This window comes from Histomonas meleagridis (assembly GCF_020186115.1).
Source record: "Histomonas meleagridis strain 2922-C6/04-10x chromosome Unknown contig_118, whole genome shotgun sequence".
NCBI classification, from domain to species: domain Eukaryota; phylum Parabasalia; order Tritrichomonadida; family Dientamoebidae; genus Histomonas; species Histomonas meleagridis.
Genome location: NW_027150758.1, coordinates 468,150 through 490,669, shown reverse-complemented (window position 1 = coordinate 490,669; position 22,520 = coordinate 468,150). Strand labels below are relative to the sequence as shown.

The 22,520-nt window shown below is 29.6% G+C and overlaps 8 protein-coding genes across 8 annotated transcripts; 7 read left to right on the top strand and 1 right to left on the bottom strand.

Moving 5' to 3' along the window:
• Positions 1 to 1,606: 1,606 nt before the first annotated feature.
• GO595_000973 (uncharacterized protein) lies at positions 1,607 to 4,513 on the top strand (the record flags this gene model as incomplete). Its single annotated transcript, XM_067923456.1, has 1 exon — positions 1,607 to 4,513. The coding sequence occupies one exon, from the start codon at positions 1,607 to 1,609 to the stop codon at positions 4,511 to 4,513; it is 2,907 nt and encodes a 968-aa protein (XP_067778916.1).
• A 394-nt stretch (positions 4,514 to 4,907) lies between these two features.
• GO595_000972 (ankyrin repeat protein) lies at positions 4,908 to 5,666 on the bottom strand (the record flags this gene model as incomplete). The annotated part of the gene is made up of 1 exon (XM_067923445.1): positions 4,908 to 5,666. One exon carries the CDS (start codon positions 5,664 to 5,666, stop codon positions 4,908 to 4,910), a length of 759 nt encoding a protein of 252 aa, XP_067778915.1.
• Positions 5,667 to 5,896: 230 nt separating this feature from the next.
• On the top strand, positions 5,897 to 6,706 carry GO595_000971 (Translation initiation factor SUI1; the record flags this gene model as incomplete). Its single annotated transcript, XM_067923434.1, has 1 exon — positions 5,897 to 6,706. The coding sequence occupies one exon, from the start codon at positions 5,897 to 5,899 to the stop codon at positions 6,704 to 6,706; it is 810 nt and encodes a 269-aa protein (XP_067778914.1).
• A 326-nt stretch (positions 6,707 to 7,032) lies between these two features.
• Positions 7,033 to 8,325, top strand: GO595_000970 (Transcriptional repressor tup12-related protein; the record flags this gene model as incomplete). Its single annotated transcript, XM_067923423.1, has 1 exon — positions 7,033 to 8,325. The coding sequence occupies one exon, from the start codon at positions 7,033 to 7,035 to the stop codon at positions 8,323 to 8,325; it is 1,293 nt and encodes a 430-aa protein (XP_067778913.1).
• A 3,932-nt stretch (positions 8,326 to 12,257) lies between these two features.
• Positions 12,258 to 14,114, top strand: GO595_000969 (HBS1-like protein; the record flags this gene model as incomplete). The annotated part of the gene is made up of 1 exon (XM_067923412.1): positions 12,258 to 14,114. One exon carries the CDS (start codon positions 12,258 to 12,260, stop codon positions 14,112 to 14,114), a length of 1,857 nt encoding a protein of 618 aa, XP_067778912.1.
• Positions 14,115 to 14,549: 435 nt separating this feature from the next.
• On the top strand, positions 14,550 to 15,992 carry GO595_000968 (uncharacterized protein; the record flags this gene model as incomplete). The annotated part of the gene is made up of 1 exon (XM_067923401.1): positions 14,550 to 15,992. The coding sequence occupies one exon, from the start codon at positions 14,550 to 14,552 to the stop codon at positions 15,990 to 15,992; it is 1,443 nt and encodes a 480-aa protein (XP_067778911.1).
• A 309-nt stretch (positions 15,993 to 16,301) lies between these two features.
• On the top strand, positions 16,302 to 16,904 carry GO595_000967 (uncharacterized protein; the record flags this gene model as incomplete). The annotated part of the gene is made up of 1 exon (XM_067923389.1): positions 16,302 to 16,904. One exon carries the CDS (start codon positions 16,302 to 16,304, stop codon positions 16,902 to 16,904), a length of 603 nt encoding a protein of 200 aa, XP_067778910.1.
• Positions 16,905 to 17,074: 170 nt separating this feature from the next.
• GO595_000966 (Lipase family protein) lies at positions 17,075 to 17,956 on the top strand (the record flags this gene model as incomplete). The annotated part of the gene is made up of 1 exon (XM_067923378.1): positions 17,075 to 17,956. The coding sequence occupies one exon, from the start codon at positions 17,075 to 17,077 to the stop codon at positions 17,954 to 17,956; it is 882 nt and encodes a 293-aa protein (XP_067778909.1).
• Between the last annotated feature and the right edge of the window lie 4,564 nt (positions 17,957 to 22,520).

Genomic DNA, 22,520 nt, shown 5'->3' with positions numbered 1-22,520 from the left:
ATGCAATACATCAGCAATAAACTAAAATTTTTTGTAATCATAAATAACATTGTTTGATATGAAAATCATCTAAAAATAATATATTTAAGTTAAACAAAATTAAAATGATAGAAGTAAATAATAAAATGGTTACAACTCTATGTTATGATTACTAAAATTATTTAGGAGGATTCGAACAGAAGAAGAAAAAAGTGAAGAAATACAAAAAGGAACACAATATTTAGTATACTTATATTTATATCTTTATAATTATATATATTGAAGAAGCATTATATTTAATTGATAAACATGTTTATCAATACAGTCCCGGACAACAAAAAATGTCCACAGAAAAAACCGCCATTATAAGTAAACGTTCATAAGCCATAAATTTTGGCCATCGGCCACAAAAAATGTCCAAGAAGTTAACGAGCGCCGAAATTAACGTTCGTCGGCCAGTAATTTTGGCCATCTAACATAAAAAACTGGTGAACGTATATATATATATATATATACGAAATATAGTTTAAACTTTTAATATCAAAATAAACAAGCATTACAACACTATAAGTAGGACTCAAAATGCATTAAAAATATATAAATTGGAAAATTAAATTAAATGCAATTTTATTTGACTAAATTTATATAAATTTCAATCGTTTTATATGGGGCTGATAATCGCATTTGATTTCATCACATAAAATTTGCAATATTAGCATTATGTCAAAGTACGTTTTGAGCAAAGCGATAATTATTCCAAAGAAATAATCAAAAAGTCGATATTTTAAAAAGTAACAGTTACTACCGACCGATACCACTTTTTGAAAAAACGTGGAGTTTCGCGATGTCTGAAATTGATTATTAATCGCAAATGCACTAAATGTGTAACCACAATTAGACTACTTTATCTTGATAGCATTCTCATTAATGCTCCTAAATTTTCGAAAATCAATTTTATAAATATACCATTTGAATAAGATAGAAAATATAACCCCCTTAAATTGTAATTACTATCAGTTTGATTTAGCATAAATATATATCCATTTTCACGAGATATTTTTATTTTTATGATGAAATTTTAAATACTATCGTTCAGAACGATATAAGAATTTTGAATGCATATTGCCACTTTTTTTATCAGGACAATATCGATAAATATTTATCAGGATAAATATCGATAAAACCGTTTATTATCGGAATATTCAGTACAAAGTCCACTTTTTGATAAATTTCATATAAAATTTTCTTTTCTCGTTGTAAAATTCACTCTTTGAATCAATTCGATGAGTTCACTCAAAAAGTAATGAAGTGAAGTCAGTTTTTTTTGTATAATCATCATTCAAAAAAATAAAACTACTGTAGGATAATGAAAATGGCGAAAAAATTGTTGTGGATTCATGTTGGTAATAAAATTTGTTATATGGTGATTCCAGATATATTTGTTAATGGTCATTTAATTGATTTTTTTAAATTGATAAAATTAAAGTAAGATATTTTCATTTATAGTTAGAAGGAAAGATATAATGAATTTGAATAATATTTTCAAAAATTCAATCCTAGTAACAAGCAAGTTCAGAACTGTCGATGAGCTTTTGAAAGTTTCAAAAAATTTTTTCATTTAATTGCAATGTTGCCAGTTTTCTTCACCATAGTTTTATTAGCAAAATCTAGCTTAAGCGTAATCTCTAATGACTATCAATATTCTCCAATTGAAGTATTAGAAATCATCTCAAATTTCATTAATAAGAAATATACTGTTGAAGAATTTATTCATGTTGTCGGAATTAATTACCCTTACGTAGATGATGCAATATCATTTATTAAAGATTTTGCAAATTACTTCAAGTTTGATTTCGATCTTACAGCTGTAAATGATTTTCCTGAAGATGAAAAATCTTTTTTCAAAGGTTTCTTTAGAGTTTTCTTTGGTAGAGATAGCAAGGATATTGAAAGTTTATCTCAATTCGTTCAATTTATTAATCTCGAAAGTGGTTTAATATTTAATTGGGAAACCATAGATCTCTTAGGCTTCGATGGAAAATTCCAAATCCCCTTAAGTGAAATTATTACAAATGTAGATATTTTAAGATATCTTTCACAAAATGAGCCAAATTTAAATTTAACAGAACTTATACATTTCCTTGTAGATGAGATAGCTCCATTATTTGATCTCGGATTCGATGCACTTAATCTTCCAAATGCATCACTTCTTAATCTTTTCCAAAGTATAATTAAAGGTGGTTGGTCGCCACATTCACTTTTTAAAGAGCTTCAACTTGATTTGGAATATATTTATGGTATTTCTGAAGTGATTTTCCATTTTTTCTCAGGTAATCATTCCTCAGTTAAAGTTACACCACAATATATTCATGAAACATGGATATCACCAAATTCAACGAAACTGAAGCATGTATTCGAAATCTATGAAAAATTTTCTAAAGTTAATGAAACTATATTTGAAACCACTTTTATATGGGATGCAGTTTATACAACGTTAGGTTATGTAGTTGATTTATTAAAGAGTGTAAAGGATCAATTTCTTGGAGGAAATATTACTAATTTCTTTGGGTATTATATTAATGGAATTTTATCAATTCCTGAAAAACCATTTGATCAAACAATTGATAAAGTTGTAAAATTCTTTAATCGATTGGTTGAAATCGAAGAAGATAATACAACTATGATACATGATGCATTTCATTCAAAGAAATTTGCAGAAGCAACAGAATTCTTTAATACAACTCTTATTCCATTCTTTTTAGAATTAAAGGATAACATTAATGATACATCTAACTTTACTAATATGCTTCATAAGTATTTTTATGTTAATAAGGAAGAATTTTTGTTTTGGTTTGGCTTTATTAGTAATATAACATCGAACAAACATGGAATTTTAGATGTTTTCCAAATGTTTTTAGGTAATGGAGAAGATGCAATGTTTATTGATATGCTTATTAATGATTTACGTGATATTGTAAGAAACTTTGGTCCTAAATTCAATCTTACTTCATTTTTCGGATTATTTTTCGAAAAATATCAAGAACCAGTATTTATGGAATGTTATTATATTTTCGTCGAATCAATTAAAAATGTTGCAAATCCAAATTTACCATTTAATGAATTTTTATACTATAATTTAACAGGACAAGTTACACAACTTGGTAATAATATTAAAAAAGCACAAGAAAATGTAAAGAATTTCCTTGAAAGTGATGATAGGGTTTATGTATCACAAGACTTATCTATTTTTTTGACGAGAATTCTTGAATATATAAATGTATTTAGAACTAAACCAGTTAAACAATATCTTCGCGAAAATAATAGAAATGTTGAAGCAAATGAAGTAACTACAGCAGGCGAAGTAATCATTAATATTGTACGTCCATTTTTCTTTAATGTTTCCAAATTACTCAATTTAGAAAGTTTAATGAAGTTTTTATTAGATGACTTTTTACATTTAGACAAAATAGGTCAGTTAATGCGTGACACAGATTTTGATCTTAGAGAAGCATTAAACTTATATATTGAAAACTTAGGCGATATTCTTGAAATTGTTTATTATCCATTACAAAAAATTATAAGCAATTCAACAATCATTGATATCCTTAAATCAGTACCAACATCATTTTGTGATATCGGGAAAAGTTTAGAACGATTTTCAAATCTTGAAACATTTTCAGTATTTCATTTATCAACATGTTTAGTTAATAATTGGCCAACGGAAAGAGTTCGTTTGAACATATCACAACTTATACCAATATATCGAATCTTTTATGCATGTTATGCATTAACAAATTACTCTATAACTAACTCATGTTATTTATGTCAATTAAGTCAAGCACTTGATTGGAATTTATCATGGATTGATCTTCTTATATACTCTGTTCGTATGTTAGATGAAACTTCTTGCAGAGAATATATCCAAGATATTTTAGAATTCTTAACATTCGATGGTCCTTATTGGGATAATTGGCTTGGAAGAATTCATGTATTAGCTACGAACATTGCTAATGAAGAATCATTTAGTTTCGAATTACCTTTTGATGATTCAAAACGTGAACAAAAAGAAATCTTTAATTATGGTGCTGATATTAATGATTGTGATTTTGAAGTTAATCGATTTGATCCTTATGCTTTCTTAGGTATTCCAAGACCAACATTAACATTTACTAATACTTATACGGCTTCAAATAGTTATACCGCTTCAAGAAGTTTTACTGGCTCACTAACAATTACAATAATTTCATATAATACTTTACCGAATAATTCATTTTCGGAAAATCAAGAAAATAATAGTAATAAGATTAATATGATAATTGGTATTGTTGTGGCATGTGTTGTTGTTATAGTTGCTGTTGTTATTGGTGTTGTCCTTTATATTAGAAGAAAAAATAAGATTAAGGGAAAATCGGCTCAATCAGTAGAGATGAACCAAGAAATGGACTTTGCAGCTAATAAATTTGACGATATTGATGAAGATCCTTTCGCTGAAGATTTTAATGAGGATAATAATAAGCCATTCGAAAATATATAATAGAAAACATATTTATAATCAATACGCGATTTTTATTTTATCATTAAATAAACAGATTAAAAAATAATTTGTTTTTGTTTTTTTATTATGTTTTCCTTTACTATTAGAGCTCTAACTCTCTCTGACAAAATAAATTATATTTTATGCAAACGTTCATTACCGATTCCTTCAGTATGATAATGACATCTTTATTATTCTTAATTAAAGACATAGCTAAATATACATTTTTTGAGTTGTGAAACTCTCTGAAGATGGAAATAGTTTTCCGATGAAATTTTAACTTTTCTCAATTCTTTCAACCGAAGCAATTTATCTATAATGAATTAGTAATATGAAGAATTTCATTTTCAGTTAACACTACAAAATTAAATTCCTTAAAATTTCATTTATAAATTCAACTTCCAGGATGTAAGCGTTGATATATACCATCGATTCTTTCTTCGATATTTTGTAACCGACTGTCAATTTCTTCAGCTTTTGTGTTGCTGATGTCTGCCAGCTGCAATGTCCTTGTTCTGTTTGTTGACCGATGACTAATCTTTGATATGTCATTTTGAGCAACTTCATATTCTACCTCAGTAAGGTCCGGAATTGTCTCAGATCCGTCTGCAAATGCCCCCATAAGGCTTTCGAGCTCGTTGTTGTGTCTTGATTGCGCAATGTCTTGTGGTGTCATTCCATTGTCATCTTTGCAAGAAATATCTGCGCCAGCAGCAACAAGCATACGGGCAATTATGTCATTGAAAAATCCCATTGATAAGTGAAGAGGAGTTCTGTTTTCGTTATTAGTAGAATTTACATTTGCTCCTTGATGGATAATAAATGAAACTAAATCTGGTTGCCCACTGGCTACAGCAATGTGTATGGCTGTGGCTCCATCATTAAGAGTTTTTCGTTTAAGTTCTTCTATTTTTTCATCATTTGACTTATTCGATAAAATTGCTTCTATGACTTTAGTATCACGTGAAGCAACCGCATAATGGATGGGAAACCAAGAGTTGATAGGTTCTGTGAGAAGTGCTCCATTATTTACTAAAAACCGAACTATTTTATCTTGACGACAACAAATTGCATAAATAAGAGGTGTCGGAAATTGAACTGGTGGCAAAACAAATGAGTTTGAGGTAACAAGATTTTTTGGTGAAAATGACATCTGATGTTAAAATTAAAAAATACTCTTTGGTTAATTAATTTTTCATCAAGACTAAATGATTCAAGGGTTGCTACATTTCCTTGATTTATCGCAAAGATAAGGTCTTCGTCAAAGCACATCCTGAAGTGAAAAAAAATATAAACAAAGCTTCTGAATTATTGAATTCAATTCGATTTTTAGGGGGGTTCAAATCATGTTTTTTTTGTGTTGATATTTGGTCGCCCACTCGCATGGAAGCAAAAAGTATTCAAGAAAAAGATCCACAATTACAAAATATAGCTTCCGCTGAAACCAGCCCTACAATAGCTGAGCAAGAATCAGCAGAAAATAATGAAGAGGACATCGAAGAAGAGGAAATTGAAGAAGAGCCATTATATGACCCAACAAAGCCAATCCAACATATTAATGTTGAGTACTGCGAAAAATGCAATATACCTACATGTTATTGCCCATACTTTGGACATGTCATAGCAAAACCAAAAATTGTTAAAACTAAAGTCGTAAATATCAACTCAGACGGCGAAGAAGTAATAGAAGAGGAGGAAGTTGAAGAAGAAGAGGAAGAAGAAGTTATCGAAAAACCAAAACCAAAAGGGAAAAAAGGACAGATTCTTGACATTGTAATAACAGTAAAATCAAGAACAAAGAGGAAGAACACAACAACCATAGCTAATCTTGCGTCTTGGGATATTGATGTTAAAGAATTTTCAAAATCTGTTCAAAAAAAGATGGCTATTGGTTGCTCTTATAAAAAGTCACAAATGGGACTCCAGGTTGTTATCCAGGGAGACGTTGGACAAGCAATCGCTGAAATTTTGATTAAGCAATATAATATTCCAAAAGCTAACATCCAAGCAATTCGCAAGACAAAGAAAAAGCCAACTAATGTCAATAGGCACCAACCCCCGCCACAACCAATGCTTGGCCAGATTGAAGAACTTTCAAAATCAACATCGACAAAACAACCATCAAAAAGTTCTGCTCCAGCAAAAGCAACACCAAACAAAAATAGAAATAGAAATCAGCAAAAGAAGAATTAATTATTTTGTAAATTTTACTATAATTTTTTTTTTCATTTGATCTATTTACTCTATTTGTTTCAAAGTTTTAAGTTCTTTCCGTTATTACAATTTATTAATATTGTTAAATATGAATGATAGTATTTTGAATTTTGAAAACTGTTTGATTCCAGAAACATTCAAAAATAATGAGTAAAGGCGTTTGGTTTGTTGGCTTTAACACATTCTTGGTAATAATCCAACACCTGAAGGCGCAAAGGTGTTTTCCAGAGATAATCCTCGCAAAACCGTTTTTTGACACAGCACCGTTATATATTCCAGATTTAACTTTTTTTAGTTCTTTTCTAATGAAATCCAAAAAGAGTATTAAAATTACTGTACCTAATGTGATATTTCAAAGAGAATTAGATGAAGCAATGGAAATCATTAACAAAGCTCGCAATAGCATCAATGCAATTAAAGAGGAAAACTTCAATTTTGAAAGAATTCATGATCAATATATTATCCACCTTCAACAATGCCAAGGGGATCACGGGCAATTACGTGAAATCTTCAAAACACTTAAACAAAAATTAGATTATTCATCTCATAATTACCCCTCAACAACTCAAATCAAATATTTAGTAACCTCACCTAGACGTGATCGACTTGCACCCCCCAGTTTGGCATCTCTTGAGAATTATAATGGAACACCTGAAATTCAAACATTAACAGAATCACCAACAAATATCAAATTACGATATGCTCTTAATACTTCATCACATCTCGGTGTTATACAGTTTTCATCTGATGGTTCCAAAATTGCGTTTGCTGATGGGTATTTTTTATACATTATTAATGCCGAAAATGGTGAAATATTTTCAATTATACAACTTCCTCTCCCACTTGATGGTGAGCCTCATAGTCTTGCTCTAAAATTTTCACCTAATGATGATTTATTAGCAATCAATTGTTGCAATGGTTCCATCATACTTTTTGATCTTGAAAAGGAGGCCATATTACATAGGTTTGAACTTCATAAAAATGAAGTTAATTCTATTATATTTGTTGAAAATAAATTAATTTCATGTTCTTATGATGGTTTCATTGCTATCTGGGACACCAAAACTTACAAGGTCATTAAGGTCATTCCAGAGAATGGTGGTAAATTCGAATCACCCATCATTGGGATGGCTGCTGCTGATGGTGCACCATTTTACATTGTTGGTTTTGCTAACGGTCGCATTGGAATTTTCGATGAAGATTTTATGCAACCGATGATATCATTCATTGGCCATGAAAATGAGGTCTTTAGTGTAGCTTTATCAGCATATGATAATTGTATTGGTACTTCGTCATCATTTGAGCAAATAGTTAAAATTTGGTCTTTGAGAGGAGTTGCTTCATTAAGGCAAACATTAATCGGGCACACTGGTTTTGTAAAAACAATTGCATTTTCATCACTACAACAATTGGTGTTCACTGGTTCTTCTGATAAATCAATTTGCATGTGGCAATATATAACAGGAGTTAAAGTTGCTGAAATTAGAATGCATGACGATGAGATTTCATGCTTAAGTCATCATCCTCGTAAAAAATCGTTTGCTTCTTGTAGCAAAGATGGTATCATTTGCGTATGGGATTACGATTTTCCAAATTAATTTATATTCCATGTAAAAAATTGGATATGTTATAATTTTCATATTTGTAATTTCTGTTTTAAAATCAATGTTTGAAACTCTTTAATTCCCATCATTAAATATTCGGCCGATAGGAAATTTGAATCGAAGACGATCATCTCATTCAATTTTTGAATTAATAACACATCACATTTTACAATCGAAAAATTACATCAAACAACAACGTTTACAATCAGATTTCGAATGCGTTTGCCAACTCGGGGATACAGCAAAGTTGTATATCCGAATAAACGATTTGTGACTGGAACATTTTAAATATTTCTATCACATCCTGTAATTCATTTTGTTGACTAATTCCATTAATTAAACAATCAAAATTACTTTGGAAATTGATTTTCTTTTCTCCTTCGAGTGCATTCGCGATAATTCGTGCAATTTCTTTGACGAATTCGGGATCAATTCGAAGAAAACCAACAAAAAACGACGCCGCATCTTCGCATTCTTTTTTAGTCAACGCTAAATTAAATGCTAAAATGAAATGGATTCGTAATTGTTTAATTTCTTCAGCTTTCGAAAACGAGTTTAATAACAAAGAAAGTGTTCGACAATTAATGTTTAACGCATCTAATGAATGAGATGCAAATATAATTTTTGTGAAACTTAAAACAAATTCCCAATAGTGAGGTCTGTTAATTAATACATTTGGAAACTTTTCGGTCATAAACATCAAAAAAGTGGACAAATCTAATATTAATTGTGGAAATGCAAGTAATGATAATTTAGGTGTCTTATATATAGTTTGAATCAACTCATCGAAAAATACAAATATACATTGATCATTGTAGAGTTCTAAGACACCGAAATTTGGAAATGGAGATTTTAACAAATTGGTAGCAATGGAAATGACCAAGGACAAAAGTGGCCATAATTTCGATTCAATTTTATTTCCGATTTGAAATGTTTGAGAAAAGTTTACAGTAAATTCTTTTTTATCATCTCCGATATATCGAGATTCATATAATGAAATAGGTTTAGAATCCTCAGGTTCAGAAAACCCCAAAGAAGTTTCAAATATTGATTCATCGACATTTAATGGCTCTATATTCATTTTAATATTTGATGTTATATTTATCAAATATGTCATTATAGAACGGAACAAATGAAATGAATGTTGTTTATAAGACTTAAATGGGTTCGTTGAAGGTGCGGAATGTAATAATTCTTGAATTAATCTTAATAAATATTTCCATTCATTTGACATAGAGACCGTTAAAAAGAGTTCGTTATATTTCAAGTCAATATATTTGTATAACTTTGACCATTTATCCGAACATTCGAAACTTTTGAATAGTCCTGAAATTATTTTGAATAAACGTTCGAGTGAAGTTGGATCAGTTATATTACCGAAGTTACTTTCGATTGAACTTAAATATAAGTTCATTGCTTCATCCGAAGTGGATATTATTTTCGAGACTATATAATATATTATATTTTTATTAGGGTATTCCATATAATGTTCTAATAATGATGGAATTACATCAGATGCTCCTATTAAACGTAAAGTTTCATCAATATCCACAAATTTTATTAAAGCTTTTTTGGATCCAAAATCAATTTCATTTTGGATATCAAACCAATAACGCTTAAAAATGAAAATCACAACAGAATCAATACAATCGAATGATTCTATTTGAGGCATTGGTATATACCCACAAGTTATATAACTTTTTAATTTTGGTTTAAAATATGTCGAAATAAATGACTTTAAATATAATATAATAAATCGCTCCATTGTTAATGATTCATGTCGATTTGATATTAAAAATTGATTAATTTTATCATTAGTAAATAAGAAAAATTGAAATAATACATTAATTAAAACAGGATAATAATTTTCTGTTTCATATAAAAATCGATTTTTTAATAATTTCCTTGATACTAATAGTAGAAAACAAATTTGATAATTAATTACTTCATTAATTTGGTTTTGTAATATTGTCGGAATAGTATTTGATAAATATTTCGCTACTTCATTCGCTTGTATTTCTGATATAATATTTAAATTAGATAAAATTTTTTTGGTTTGACTATAATCAGATAATAAATCAAAGCCAATTGTTATCGATGATTGTTCTAAGGCAATTAATGTACGCTCAACAAACATCATAAATAACATCGTTAAGTGTTGATATAATTCTGACGTCTTTTCGATATATGTATCTTTTGCTTTTAAAAACAATGATGTGGCCTCAGGTAAAATTAGAAACGCAATTCGATAATTAGTTTCTAATAAATTAATACAAAACTTTAATAAATCTTCAATAAAAAAGATTCGAGGTGGTGTCAAATTGATTGAAAACGATCTGATTAAATTTATAAAACTTAAGATATTGGTATCATTTTGAAAAAATTGTGGTTGTTGCATTAATTGGTTACAATACATATGGATGTTTTGATCAATTTTTGGCGAAATTTCAGGTGTGATGTAAGCAAAAGTGCGTATAATCAAAGAAATGATGCGAAGCGAGTCATTCGTAAATTGTGGATTATTACTAAGAATGGCTTCAAATAAGACTTGGAAAAGATTTGGATCTTGAAATTCAACTGTAAATGTAATCGGAAGATTAACTTTATCATCGGAATTGTTAAAATTAAGACATAAAAATAGAAGACTAATGGATTCTTGAGGTTGCACTCGCATCATGTTAATGGAAAACTTGAAAAATCGATAGAAATCGTTTTCTTGGAAAAATTCGACTATTTGAGAATTTTTATACTTTTCCATGCCTATCAAAAAGGCTTTATACTTCTCCCATTCAAATGGTGGTAATGCACCTTGTTCTTCAATTGGATTAATAATAAGTTGTCTATCTTTTATATATACAAACACAGCAATTTTCCCTATGATGCCTGCAATTTGTGAAATTGTTGTCCGAAAGTTTATAAGCGAAGGTGAAAATGAAGATAATTGTTGCACAACTAATTGAAGATTAATGTTGCCAATGTTCTTTTCAACAACATCAGCAATGATATCTATTACATAAGCTTGGCACGCATGATCCATTTCATTATTATTAAGAATTGATATGCAACAAAAAATATTATCAGGATAATTTGAAACTAGTTTCCTCCATTTTGTTATATCGGTAAACTGTGTTGCACTGTGTGAATTTGTTTGTTGACGGAATGTTTCATCGATTTCATAAAATGTGATATTTTGATAATTCATTCTCATGTCAACTCATTGACAAATAAACGGTCCCAAAAATATGAAGAAGTCAAAAAAAATATCTTCTAATTTTTTTATTAAAACAAACAATAATGCACATTAAAATTATTGTGAATTAAAATAATAAATCATCTTATTTGAAAATAATAAATTTTTTAAATTTAATATTATTAAATATATTTTGGAAAAAAAGGCTATACTTCCGTTAACTCATAGCTCTATAAAAAGAAGATGATAAATTAAAAAATAATTCAATGGAAATCAAAAATATTAAATATTCAAATAATGAGCTAATTATCATTATTTCAAATAGCCTGTGATAATTACCTTGAGAATAACATAAACAACACCAAAACCAAGACCCCATATATAATAAACATCATCTAATGAAGTACCCAAGTAAAAATATGTAAAACCAACGCTGATTGCAAGGATAATTGTATAAAAAAAACATGAAATAAATGTATAAATTGGAAATATAACAACCAATATTATACCTTTAAAACGACCTATTCTGACTACTGCAACAATTGATGAAACTAAGTGAATAACTGCTGCTATTGATGCTGCTATTAATGACATATAAACCCAATTAACATTAAGAACCCATCTAAACGCCATTTTTGTTCTTTTTTTATGAATTGAACATGTAAAGTATTTAAAATAAGGGATGGCCCATTTAAACCAAAAATAGTTTCATTTTGCAACTTGAAACTTAATTAGGATGAAAGCACAAAGAAAACAGTTGTATGATGAAGATGATTTAGATATTGATGGTTATAGTGATAGTGATCCTTTTGATGATGAAAATGATATTGATATTTTTAAACCTCGACGTTCAGTTACATTAAATGACTTTTTTGCCCCAGGGTTATTAAGCCAAGATGAAGGTGAAGCAGAAGATGAAGATGAAGACTATGATGACAATGATAATTTCTGGGGAGTTAAAACTAATTATGAAGAAGATTATGACGAGTACAGTCCTGAAGATGAAGAAATGCTTAATAATTGTTTTGCTGAACTTGATAAAAAGTATGATTATTCTAAATGTAACAAAGAACAAATGATCGATTCACTTCGTGAACTTAATTATGACATGAAACAGTTCATTGATTATGCGCTTGATGGTGATTTTGGTGTATTTCTTCCCAAGAAAAAGCGATCCAAACCACAAAAATCGAAATCCAGAACACCTCAAAATAAGCGAAAGATCACTCCCTCATTTCCACGTTCTGTCTCGCAATTTACACTTGCCAAACCACCCAAGCAGCATGTAATTTGTAAGCGGACTCCTGAATCTGTCATTGCTTCACTATCATGTTCCAAGAAACGCATTAATCTTGTCATTGTTGGCCATGTTGATGCTGGAAAATCAACTCTTATGGGACATTTACTCTGGCTTTGTGGTAAAGTCACACATGGTCAAATGACCAAAGTCACAAACGCAAGTGAAGAACTTGGAAAAGGGGAAGATCGCTTTGCGTGGATTATGGCGGAAGATGACGAAGAACGAAAGCGTGGAATTACGATAGATGTAGCCATGACTGAATTAGAAACTAATCAATTAATCGTTACCATCTTAGATGCTCCAGGGCATAAAGACTTTGTACCAAATATGATTGCAGGTGCATCGCAAGCAGATTCAGCGTTATTAGTTGTTGATGCGTCGAATCCTAATATTGAGACTGGCCAAGCGAAAGAACATTTGTTATTATGTCGATCACTTGGCGTTAATTCACTTATCATCGCCATTAATAAGATGGATTATGTTGGCTATGATGAATCTACTTATGAAGCAGTTAAAACTCGACTGACGACATTCTTACGTACACTTGGATGGAGTGCGATCCAATTCATACCAACTGATTCGAAAGATGGCGATAACCTAAAGAAAAACTCGAAAAATATGAAATGGTATAATGGCCCAACGATATATGAAGCTATTGATATGTTACAACCACCACAATATGATATTAATTCGCCATTTTTATTATGTATATCAGAAGTTAATGAAGGGAAACGATTAAAAGTTGTCGGACGTATTGAATCTGGATTCATATGTAAAGGTGATACTATTCGAGCGTTGCCAATAGATAGCTTCATTAAAGTCGATCGAGTGAAAGTTAATGGTAAACAAGTTCAGTTTGCTGCGGCAGGAACTATTGCAGAAATAACATTACAAACACAATTAACTTCGAATGTAATAACAATCGGTTCAGCATTAACAGCACCTGAAAAAACGATTCCTGTCGCAGCCCAATTCATAGCTAGAATTAACACATTTAAAATGGACGTGCCTTTGCTAAAAGGAGCTTCTCTTGTGTTCCATAGACATGCTGTGGATATACCGTTGAAAATACTGAGAATTAAATCTTTGCTGAATAAGAAAACTAAAGAAATCGTGAAGAATAACCCTCCTTGTGTGCCGCAAAACACTATGGCGGACGTAGAATTTAAGTTGGATGAGCCAATACCAATGGAATTACAGGTAAATAGTAAGTCATTCGGTAGATTTATTATTAGGGCTGGTGGCGTGACATTGGGATTTGGTGGTATCTCGGAAATAATACAACATAAATAAAAATATAAATAAATTAATAAAATTCTTTTTTCATAGGGAATCATATTCGAGATGAACATCTACACTATAGATGTATAATAATGATACTAAATATGTTTATGAAATTTGAAAATTTTATCATGATGGCTGTATTTGAAATCTAACCATAAAATATTAATAAATATATTATAGATCTTTAATATTTTAAAATTTAACATAATACTGTAAATTTTTATATGATTTATATTTTTTTTTATTTGCATTTTGAATATATGAAGTTAATTTCATTTGCATGGAACGATTATATAATTTCATCAGAAAATTGAATTTAATATTTTTACGAACTCATAAAATTCTATCAAAACCGATCGAAAATTCTGCCTGTCAGTTTTTTCACGGTTTGAATTTAGGAAATTTGAAAGGGCCGATAGGAAAAGTCATCCACACATAATCCGGATGAAGGTATCCGTGATTTCCTCCACGGTGCCTTACTATCCAATAGATGCTAAAAAACAATCTGAAATACAACCAATGTATCACATCATATCATTTATTAAGCGAACTGTTGATACAGGCTTGGATTACATAATTGGAAATGATCGAACAATTGCATTTCAATTTATTAACAACGTGTTATTTTTGATATGCGATAAGAGCAAGTCACCTGAATTCCTCTTTTATCAAATAGAAATTCTAAAGAACATTGCTATCCTCATATTAGGACCTAATTTCCAAACTAGCATGCAAACGACAATTGATGTTCAGCAAAACAAACTTTATGTTAGATACGTTGACACATATATAGATTTTTCAAGTCGGCTTTGTCAAATCCCATTTGGAATTATAGAGTACAGTCCATTATACAACACCTTTACCAAAACATTCCTAGAGAATTTTCCTATTGAATCACACCCATCCAAATCTAATTTTGTACAATTACTAATTTTGAATGATCATCAAATTCTCACTCGCATTTCCAACAATTGTACCATTGAATACACCTCCATTCTCATGTTATTTTTTACCGCCTATGTGAATCATAAAGATCCAGATTCATATAGTAATGAGCATGACATTAGCATTGGACCCAACTCAATCATTCACCGCAAATGTTATCTTAAAGTGAATGGCACAGTATCACAATATGTTGTTAGTACTGTACGATTTAGTGAGCTCAGTCCTTATGTTGCTATTATTGTTTCCAACAACTTCGAAATGCGCGACATTGATTATTACATTGATATGTTTGCACGAACAGCCAGCGCCGGCTTTTGCATTACTACACCATTATCAATACATCTTGTGCCGGGTACTGTCCGCTATGTTATCATCAACAGAACTAATGGCGAAAGTTGGGATCATAAGTTACAAAGTATGGACAAACAAAACAGCGAATTAACTGATATCTTATTCAGTTCGATGAAGTCGAAAGTATTTGACATATTAATGAAAGGTTATAATTGTTTTATGTGGTATGACAACAATTTCTTATTTGTATATGAACAAATATTTATGTTATCGACGGGAGAATTGTTGTCTGTAAAAAGATCGAAAGAATTCATGGCGGAGAAAATTCGATTTAATTATCAATGCGTAGCTCAAAGAATATTTCCTACACAGAAAAACGTAAACGTGTTCGAAAGTTACGCAATATTCATAAAAACAATATCGCCGAAAGACGCTTTGGAAATCACCAAAAAATATTTCTCCGACTTTTTGGCGTCAAGACAAGTGAAACAAATACAAAATAAGAAAAGAAGCGCTTCAAACTTCTTCAAGAAAAGAAGTCAAAGCTTCACAAATTTGGACCTCGAGAAAAATAGCAAGCTGGCCCACACAGCAAGTAACCACAACCTCGGAAGACAAAATCCGAAACATCCATTGCCACCAAAAAAATGACATGTCGTTAGATGTGGTATTAATTCTTTGTAAATAATTCATTATCATTAAGTTGTGCATAAGAAACTTTTTTTGTTTATGAATGTTGAATCAATTTTTTGCGTTTTTTAATGTAAAATCGAATGTTTATGGAATTTTCCTTTAAGAAAAAAAAAATGATAAATTATTGATCACAAATTTTAACTTTTCATTTTTGAAATCGATTTCTATTGAACAGGGAAGTGTTATAACTACATGCTTTTGGGTTTTACTGCAAATAAGTGATTCCAACTATGAGAAATGGACAACTTTTATCTTGGAGTGGTTTCTATGGTTTACGCCGAAATCAATTTTATTGCGTTGGTAATGCTCCAACACACGGAAAAGCTTCTCGAACATGCAAGAAAAATCACACAGGACTTAAATAAACTATCCGTCGAATTTACATCGGACGACCGAGAAAAAGCTGAACAAAAATTGAAATATGCAAAAAAGGTTTTAGAATCTGTAAATAATTTGCCTTTCAAAATAGGATCAGAAGGAATTGGTGTAGAAAATTTAACCGATTTGGTATACCAATGTATGGTGAGTGTTTCACCTCATTTATCTGTTGCTATCGATGAACTCGAAAAAACACTTCAAAATAATCAAAGCGTTGAGGAACCTGAAGTTGAAATTAATGAAGAAGATTTTATTAAGGAACTTGAAGGGAAAATGGAGGAGTTTTCCAATGAGTTGATTAAAAAGATTAATGAAGATGGTGATGGATCACAAGAAATGGAAGATTTTCGAAAGGCAATTATTGCAAGCCAAGCAGAAGACAATTCTAATAGTGAATATGAAGAAGACGAGGAAGAATATGAATATGAACCTACGGAAGAGGAAGAAGAAGAAGAAATGGTAGAAGTAGTGGAAATCACCCAAAGTATCTAACTTTTTTGCAATTTTTTGTTAAATAAATATTCCAACTTTATATTCGCATTGAAAAAGTTTACATCAAAAATTTCTTTTCAAATCAATTTAACCACCCACATTGAAATTTGAATGTAACCGTTATAATGGTATCTGGTTTTCCAAGCCACCTGAACTTCTCCAAGTCATTTATGTCACTTGGAATCACATTCTGCATTTCTTCATATTTAAACTCATTCAGATCATATGAGCCCAACATTATTTTCCGTAAAAATTCAAGTGAAACATATAAACCATGCTTCTATGTTCTTCGTCTTGATGGTTCCCTTTTTGTTATCATACGTGGATCTGCTGAAGAAGGTGATATGATGACTATGCGAGAAATGAATGAATTGACAACAAAATATGGCGTATTTCACTCTGGCGCTTACAAATCTTCTTTATACATTTATAGGAAAATACAGAAATATCTCCATGGTCACAATGGTAATGTTTATCTCATTGGTCATTCTTATGGTGGATCATGCGCATCAATACTACTTGCAATAATCAAAGCTAAACATCCATTCCTCAAAGTTCAGGCCCTCGGCTTTGGAAGTTATTCAGTTCTTGATGACAGAACAAGCCGTCATCTTAGAAAGAATTTAATAACAATAGCAAACGAAGATGATACTGTTCCAACTATTTCAATTCGTAACCTATACGAGATAGTCAAAGAGCAAATAACACTTAGTGGTTCAACAGAGATATCAGAAATCGCAAAAGTAATTAATGCCACAATGGATCTTTACACTACAGAGGATGTTCCTTCAGGCGAATTCATCCAAGAGTCATTCAAGTCAATGTCTGATCTCTATGCAAAAGAAATCAAGGATATGTATGATTTTAAGATTCGCAAATCTATCAGATATCCAGCTGGAACAGTTTATAAAATTAGGAGTAATATGTCTCTCAAAGAGTGCAAAGTAAATCCAAAGAAAGTGTTTACAAAGGTCACAACATCTGAAAACGGACTTAAAGATCACACACCAGTTCCATATAAGGACACGATTGAAACCCTTATTGAAGATTAATCAATAAACACTTTTTAACGTTGATTTAACACCTTATGTTGTCATTTCTTCTCCCTGAGTCGAACCACATTCCAATTGAAACTTTCTGAGTGAAGTTCACTTTTTGAAAATGCATCCGTGACCAACGATAGAAATCAGCGAAAGATAAATCATAATGTTCAAAACCTTTCAGCAACATTTTGTATTGTTTTGATAGATCTTTTTTATGTAAAAATTCGGGTTTTCATCTTGGGCAGAGATCTGCCCACAGAGGCACATATTTTTTATATGTAAACATTAGAAAATATGCTCAAACTCCTTGAAACCTTCAAAGCGTAATCGATTGATTTTATTTTTTCTAAGTGTGTAGAGAAGGGATGTGTAAACGGAATGCTTTATATAAAGATGTTTAGTCAATTTATTTTGATTGTAATAGATTAGATATTATATTATGACTTCGTTTATTTTTGCCCAAAATAAAAAAACACGATTAAAAATATTATATTGTGTTTCAAACTTATTAAAATAAACATTTTATTCTTTATCAGTGACATTTCCTTTATATTCAAGAATTAGTATAACTAATTCTGTTTCCCCACATTTAGATGCAAGTGCTCTAACTGTTTTAAATAATTTAGATAATTTCCAAATAATTTCTTAAAACATTATATAATAAAAGTAAATTTTATATAAAATATATAAATATTTTTAATATTAATATCAATTCCTTTGTGTTCAAGAAGTAATCTAACTATTTTTGTATGAAAATAATAAAATGCTTGAAAAATAGCTGTTTCAAATAATTTACATAAATCCCCAAATAATGTTTCAAAATATAAAACCATTATAATAAATTCTAAATCAAATAAATGAATATCTTGTACATTAACAACAATATCTTCATGTTTAAGGAGAAATTTTACCACATCTGTGAAACCCATTGTAGTTGCTTTAATAAGTGCTGTATCAAACAATTTAAATAATTCCCAAAGATTAATTTAAAATATAAAACCATTAAAATAAATGCCAAACAAAATAAATGAATATCTTGTGCATTTACATCAATTCCTTCTTTATCAAGTAGTATTTTAACCACATCTGCTTTACCCTCTTCAGATGCAATGATGAGTGCTGATAATAAATTGAATGATTGCCAAATATTAGTATGAAATATCATGATGTTACTATAAATATTTAATAAAACAAAAAAACGCATCTTGCATTGATATCAATTCCATCATGATCAATCAGTAATTTAACTATTTCAACGTATCCTTTTTCAGATGCATAAACAAGTGCTGTATTAAATAATTCAAATAATTTCTAAATATCATTTTTAAATACAAACTTATTTTAATAAATATAAAAAATAAATATTCATCTCTAAAATTCACATAAATATCTTTTTGTTGAAGGAGTATCTTAACTATACTTGTGAGACCATTTTCAGATGCATACATAAGGAGTGTTTCAAATAAATTAAGTAATTCCTAAATATTATATTATATCATTTTATAAATTAAATGAAATATAAAATAAAAATTTTGAATATTTTTAATATTAACATCAACAAATTTTTGTTCAAGAAGTAATTTAACAATTTCTGGATAATCATGTTCAGCCTGCAAGAAAAGCGGCTTTAACAAATATTTTTAATTATTAACTAAGTAATTAAAAAGCTCCTTATTTCCAGAAACTGTCGGAATATCCAAAAAATTTATTAAAATTAGTTTTTTCCAATGAAAATATCGAAACATAAATAAATTACCAACTTCAATTGATTGAAGGATTAATGATTTAGTAGCTTTCATTCCAATTTTTTCAAGGAATGAAAGAATTTCATAATTATTATATAAAATACATTTCCTTCCTAATTCTTCTAAATTATTTATGTTTTCTATTTTGTTTTCATAAAGATATTTAAAGATTTCATTCCGATGAAATATAATTGCTGCTTCATATGCATCTTTAAATGATGAATGATTTTGTTCACATAAATGAATAATTTCTTCATTTCCACCTGCAATTGCATATTTTCCTGTGTTTTCTACTTTAGTGCCATTCATAAGTAAATATTTAAAACATTTTGTTGATCCAAAAAATGCTGCATTATCAATTAATGTAACATTCTTTTGATTAATGAATGAATATCTTTCATAAAGTAATGGTTCAATTGTTTGATTAAAATCAAAATTTGTTTGTGATGATATTTCTTGAAGTTTTTCTATATCATCATTTCGAATTATTTTTGCTATTTCATTTGGATTATGTCCTTCTTTAACATAATTTTTATGAAGTTCCCAATCATTCTTTGAAAGTTCTTCATAATTATCAAAAAAATCTTTATTAATTAGATTCGGATTAAAGTTATCAATTTTATTATTTATCATATGATGAGCTTAAAAAACTTGTAAAAATATCGAATATTTCATATGGTATTTTATAAAGGGTTAATTCAGATGTCCCCAGGGGACAGTCCCCGGGGACATGTCCCCGGGTGTTCAATTTTTTAACAGTCATTGTGAAAATTTATGGGTTTCAGCAGTGGATTTTTTTTCGAAGTTGGAGAAAACCGAATAAATTGAGTTTATCGGTAATACAAAAAGTTAAAAAGACGATTAAATTGCTTTTAAAAAAAAACACACTGATACCCTACCCATGAGGTTGAACAAAAGACACTTCCAATGTTTTATTTATTAAAAAATCGTCTAAAAATGTTTATTAGCACCACCTAATGGTCACTGCCTCTAATTGTAAATGTGTTTGATTCTGTGAATGTGAGCGTTGGCATCAGGAGTCATCCTTCAATTGTCGTTCCTTTGGATGCGTTCAAATCTCCAAATGTCTCGCTTTAATATGTTACCAACGTCTAATAGAGATGATGTTGGTATTTTAGAAAAGGCACTGTTGGCGATGTTTCGTCCCAAAAATAATGCATTACTTGGAATTGTAATGTTTTTCAATGATGAACATGATTAAAATGCACAATCCTCATATATTTCCACTCTTTCTCCAAAAGAAAATGTCTCCAATGCGAACATGATTCAAATGCATAATTCCCAATCGATGTGACCGCACTCGGAATTGTGATATTTTTCAACGAAGTACATGAAGCAAATACGTGTTCCCCAATTGCTTCAACGTTTTCTCCAACGTGATTCATTCTGAAACGAAAAAGTCATTTTTTGACAAATGTTTTGGGAAAAATTTGATGCAAAATTATTATACTATCAATAACTGTTATACAATGGAAATTTCTATATATCCAAATTACATATGAATGTGATAACATTTAATTTAAAAACGACGACATTGAATTGTAACACCCAATATACATTTTTGACATTAGTTTAATCGTCTTTACCGCTGGCTTTTTCAATTTTTAATGAACTTCGAAAACCTTTCTTCTCTTCCATTTACATGTGGATCGGAGCTTTGCAATTACCTCAAAGAGTTAGCAACCAGAAATGGATTTAGTATTTTTTTAAAAGATTCGAAAAATTCAAACATATTAAGATTTTATCGTTCCAACGCTCACATTCACAGAATCAAACACATTCACAATTAGAGGCAGTGACCATTAGGTGGTGCTAATAAACATTTTTAGACGATTTTTTAATAAATAAAACATTGGAAGTGTCTTTTGTTCAACCTCATGGGTAGGGTATCAGTGTGTTTTTTTTAAAAGCAATTTAATCGTCTTTTTAACTTTTTGTATTACCGATAAACTCAATTTATTCGGTTTTCTCCAACTTCGAAAAAAAATCCACTGCTGAAACCCATAAATTTTCACAATGACTGTTAAAAAATTGAACACCCGGGGACATGTCCCCGGGGACTGTCCCCTGGGGACATCTGAATTAATTCTTTTATAAATTTCTTTTTCTTTTATTTCAAGCTTTCTTATATATTCTAAACATATATCAACTGAATTTTCCGAAATAAAATATGAATAAACAATTGAACAAATAATAAAATTAAAAGAATATGAAAATTCTTCATTAAAATATGATAAAGTTAATTCAACTGTTTCATCAATATTGTTGTCATTCAAATTAAAAATGATTTGCTCAAAAGATTGAAGTGTTGGAGATTTTTATTTGAAGATATTCCACCACCCATTGATATGTCACTTTTGTTTCGTATAAACAACAAACAGTCACAAATAAAATATATTTTGTTATCAGCAATATGTCAATATACTTTATTTAAATTGTTAATCATTTTCTTCACACAAAAATATTTTTTTTAACGAATGATTACTAAAAAAAATTAAACACTTTGTTTTTTTTTATTCATTATTCGACATATTTACTAATAATTTTTCAACTGAATACACATATTGAATGAAAGAATTTAATTCTTCTTCTTGTTCCTCATCTATCACTTTGATTTTCAAGTTTGGTAATTTTTGCAAAAACGTCTCCAAATATTTTGACATTGAATACAAATTTGTGATTTCGCTTTGTAACAAAATGTAAACGAACACCTCAGAAATTTCATCTTGTTCCGGCTTTGTAAAGTATTCAAGCTTCAAAATATGCCTGACCAATTTCAATGATTTATGTATAATTCTGAGCGCTTC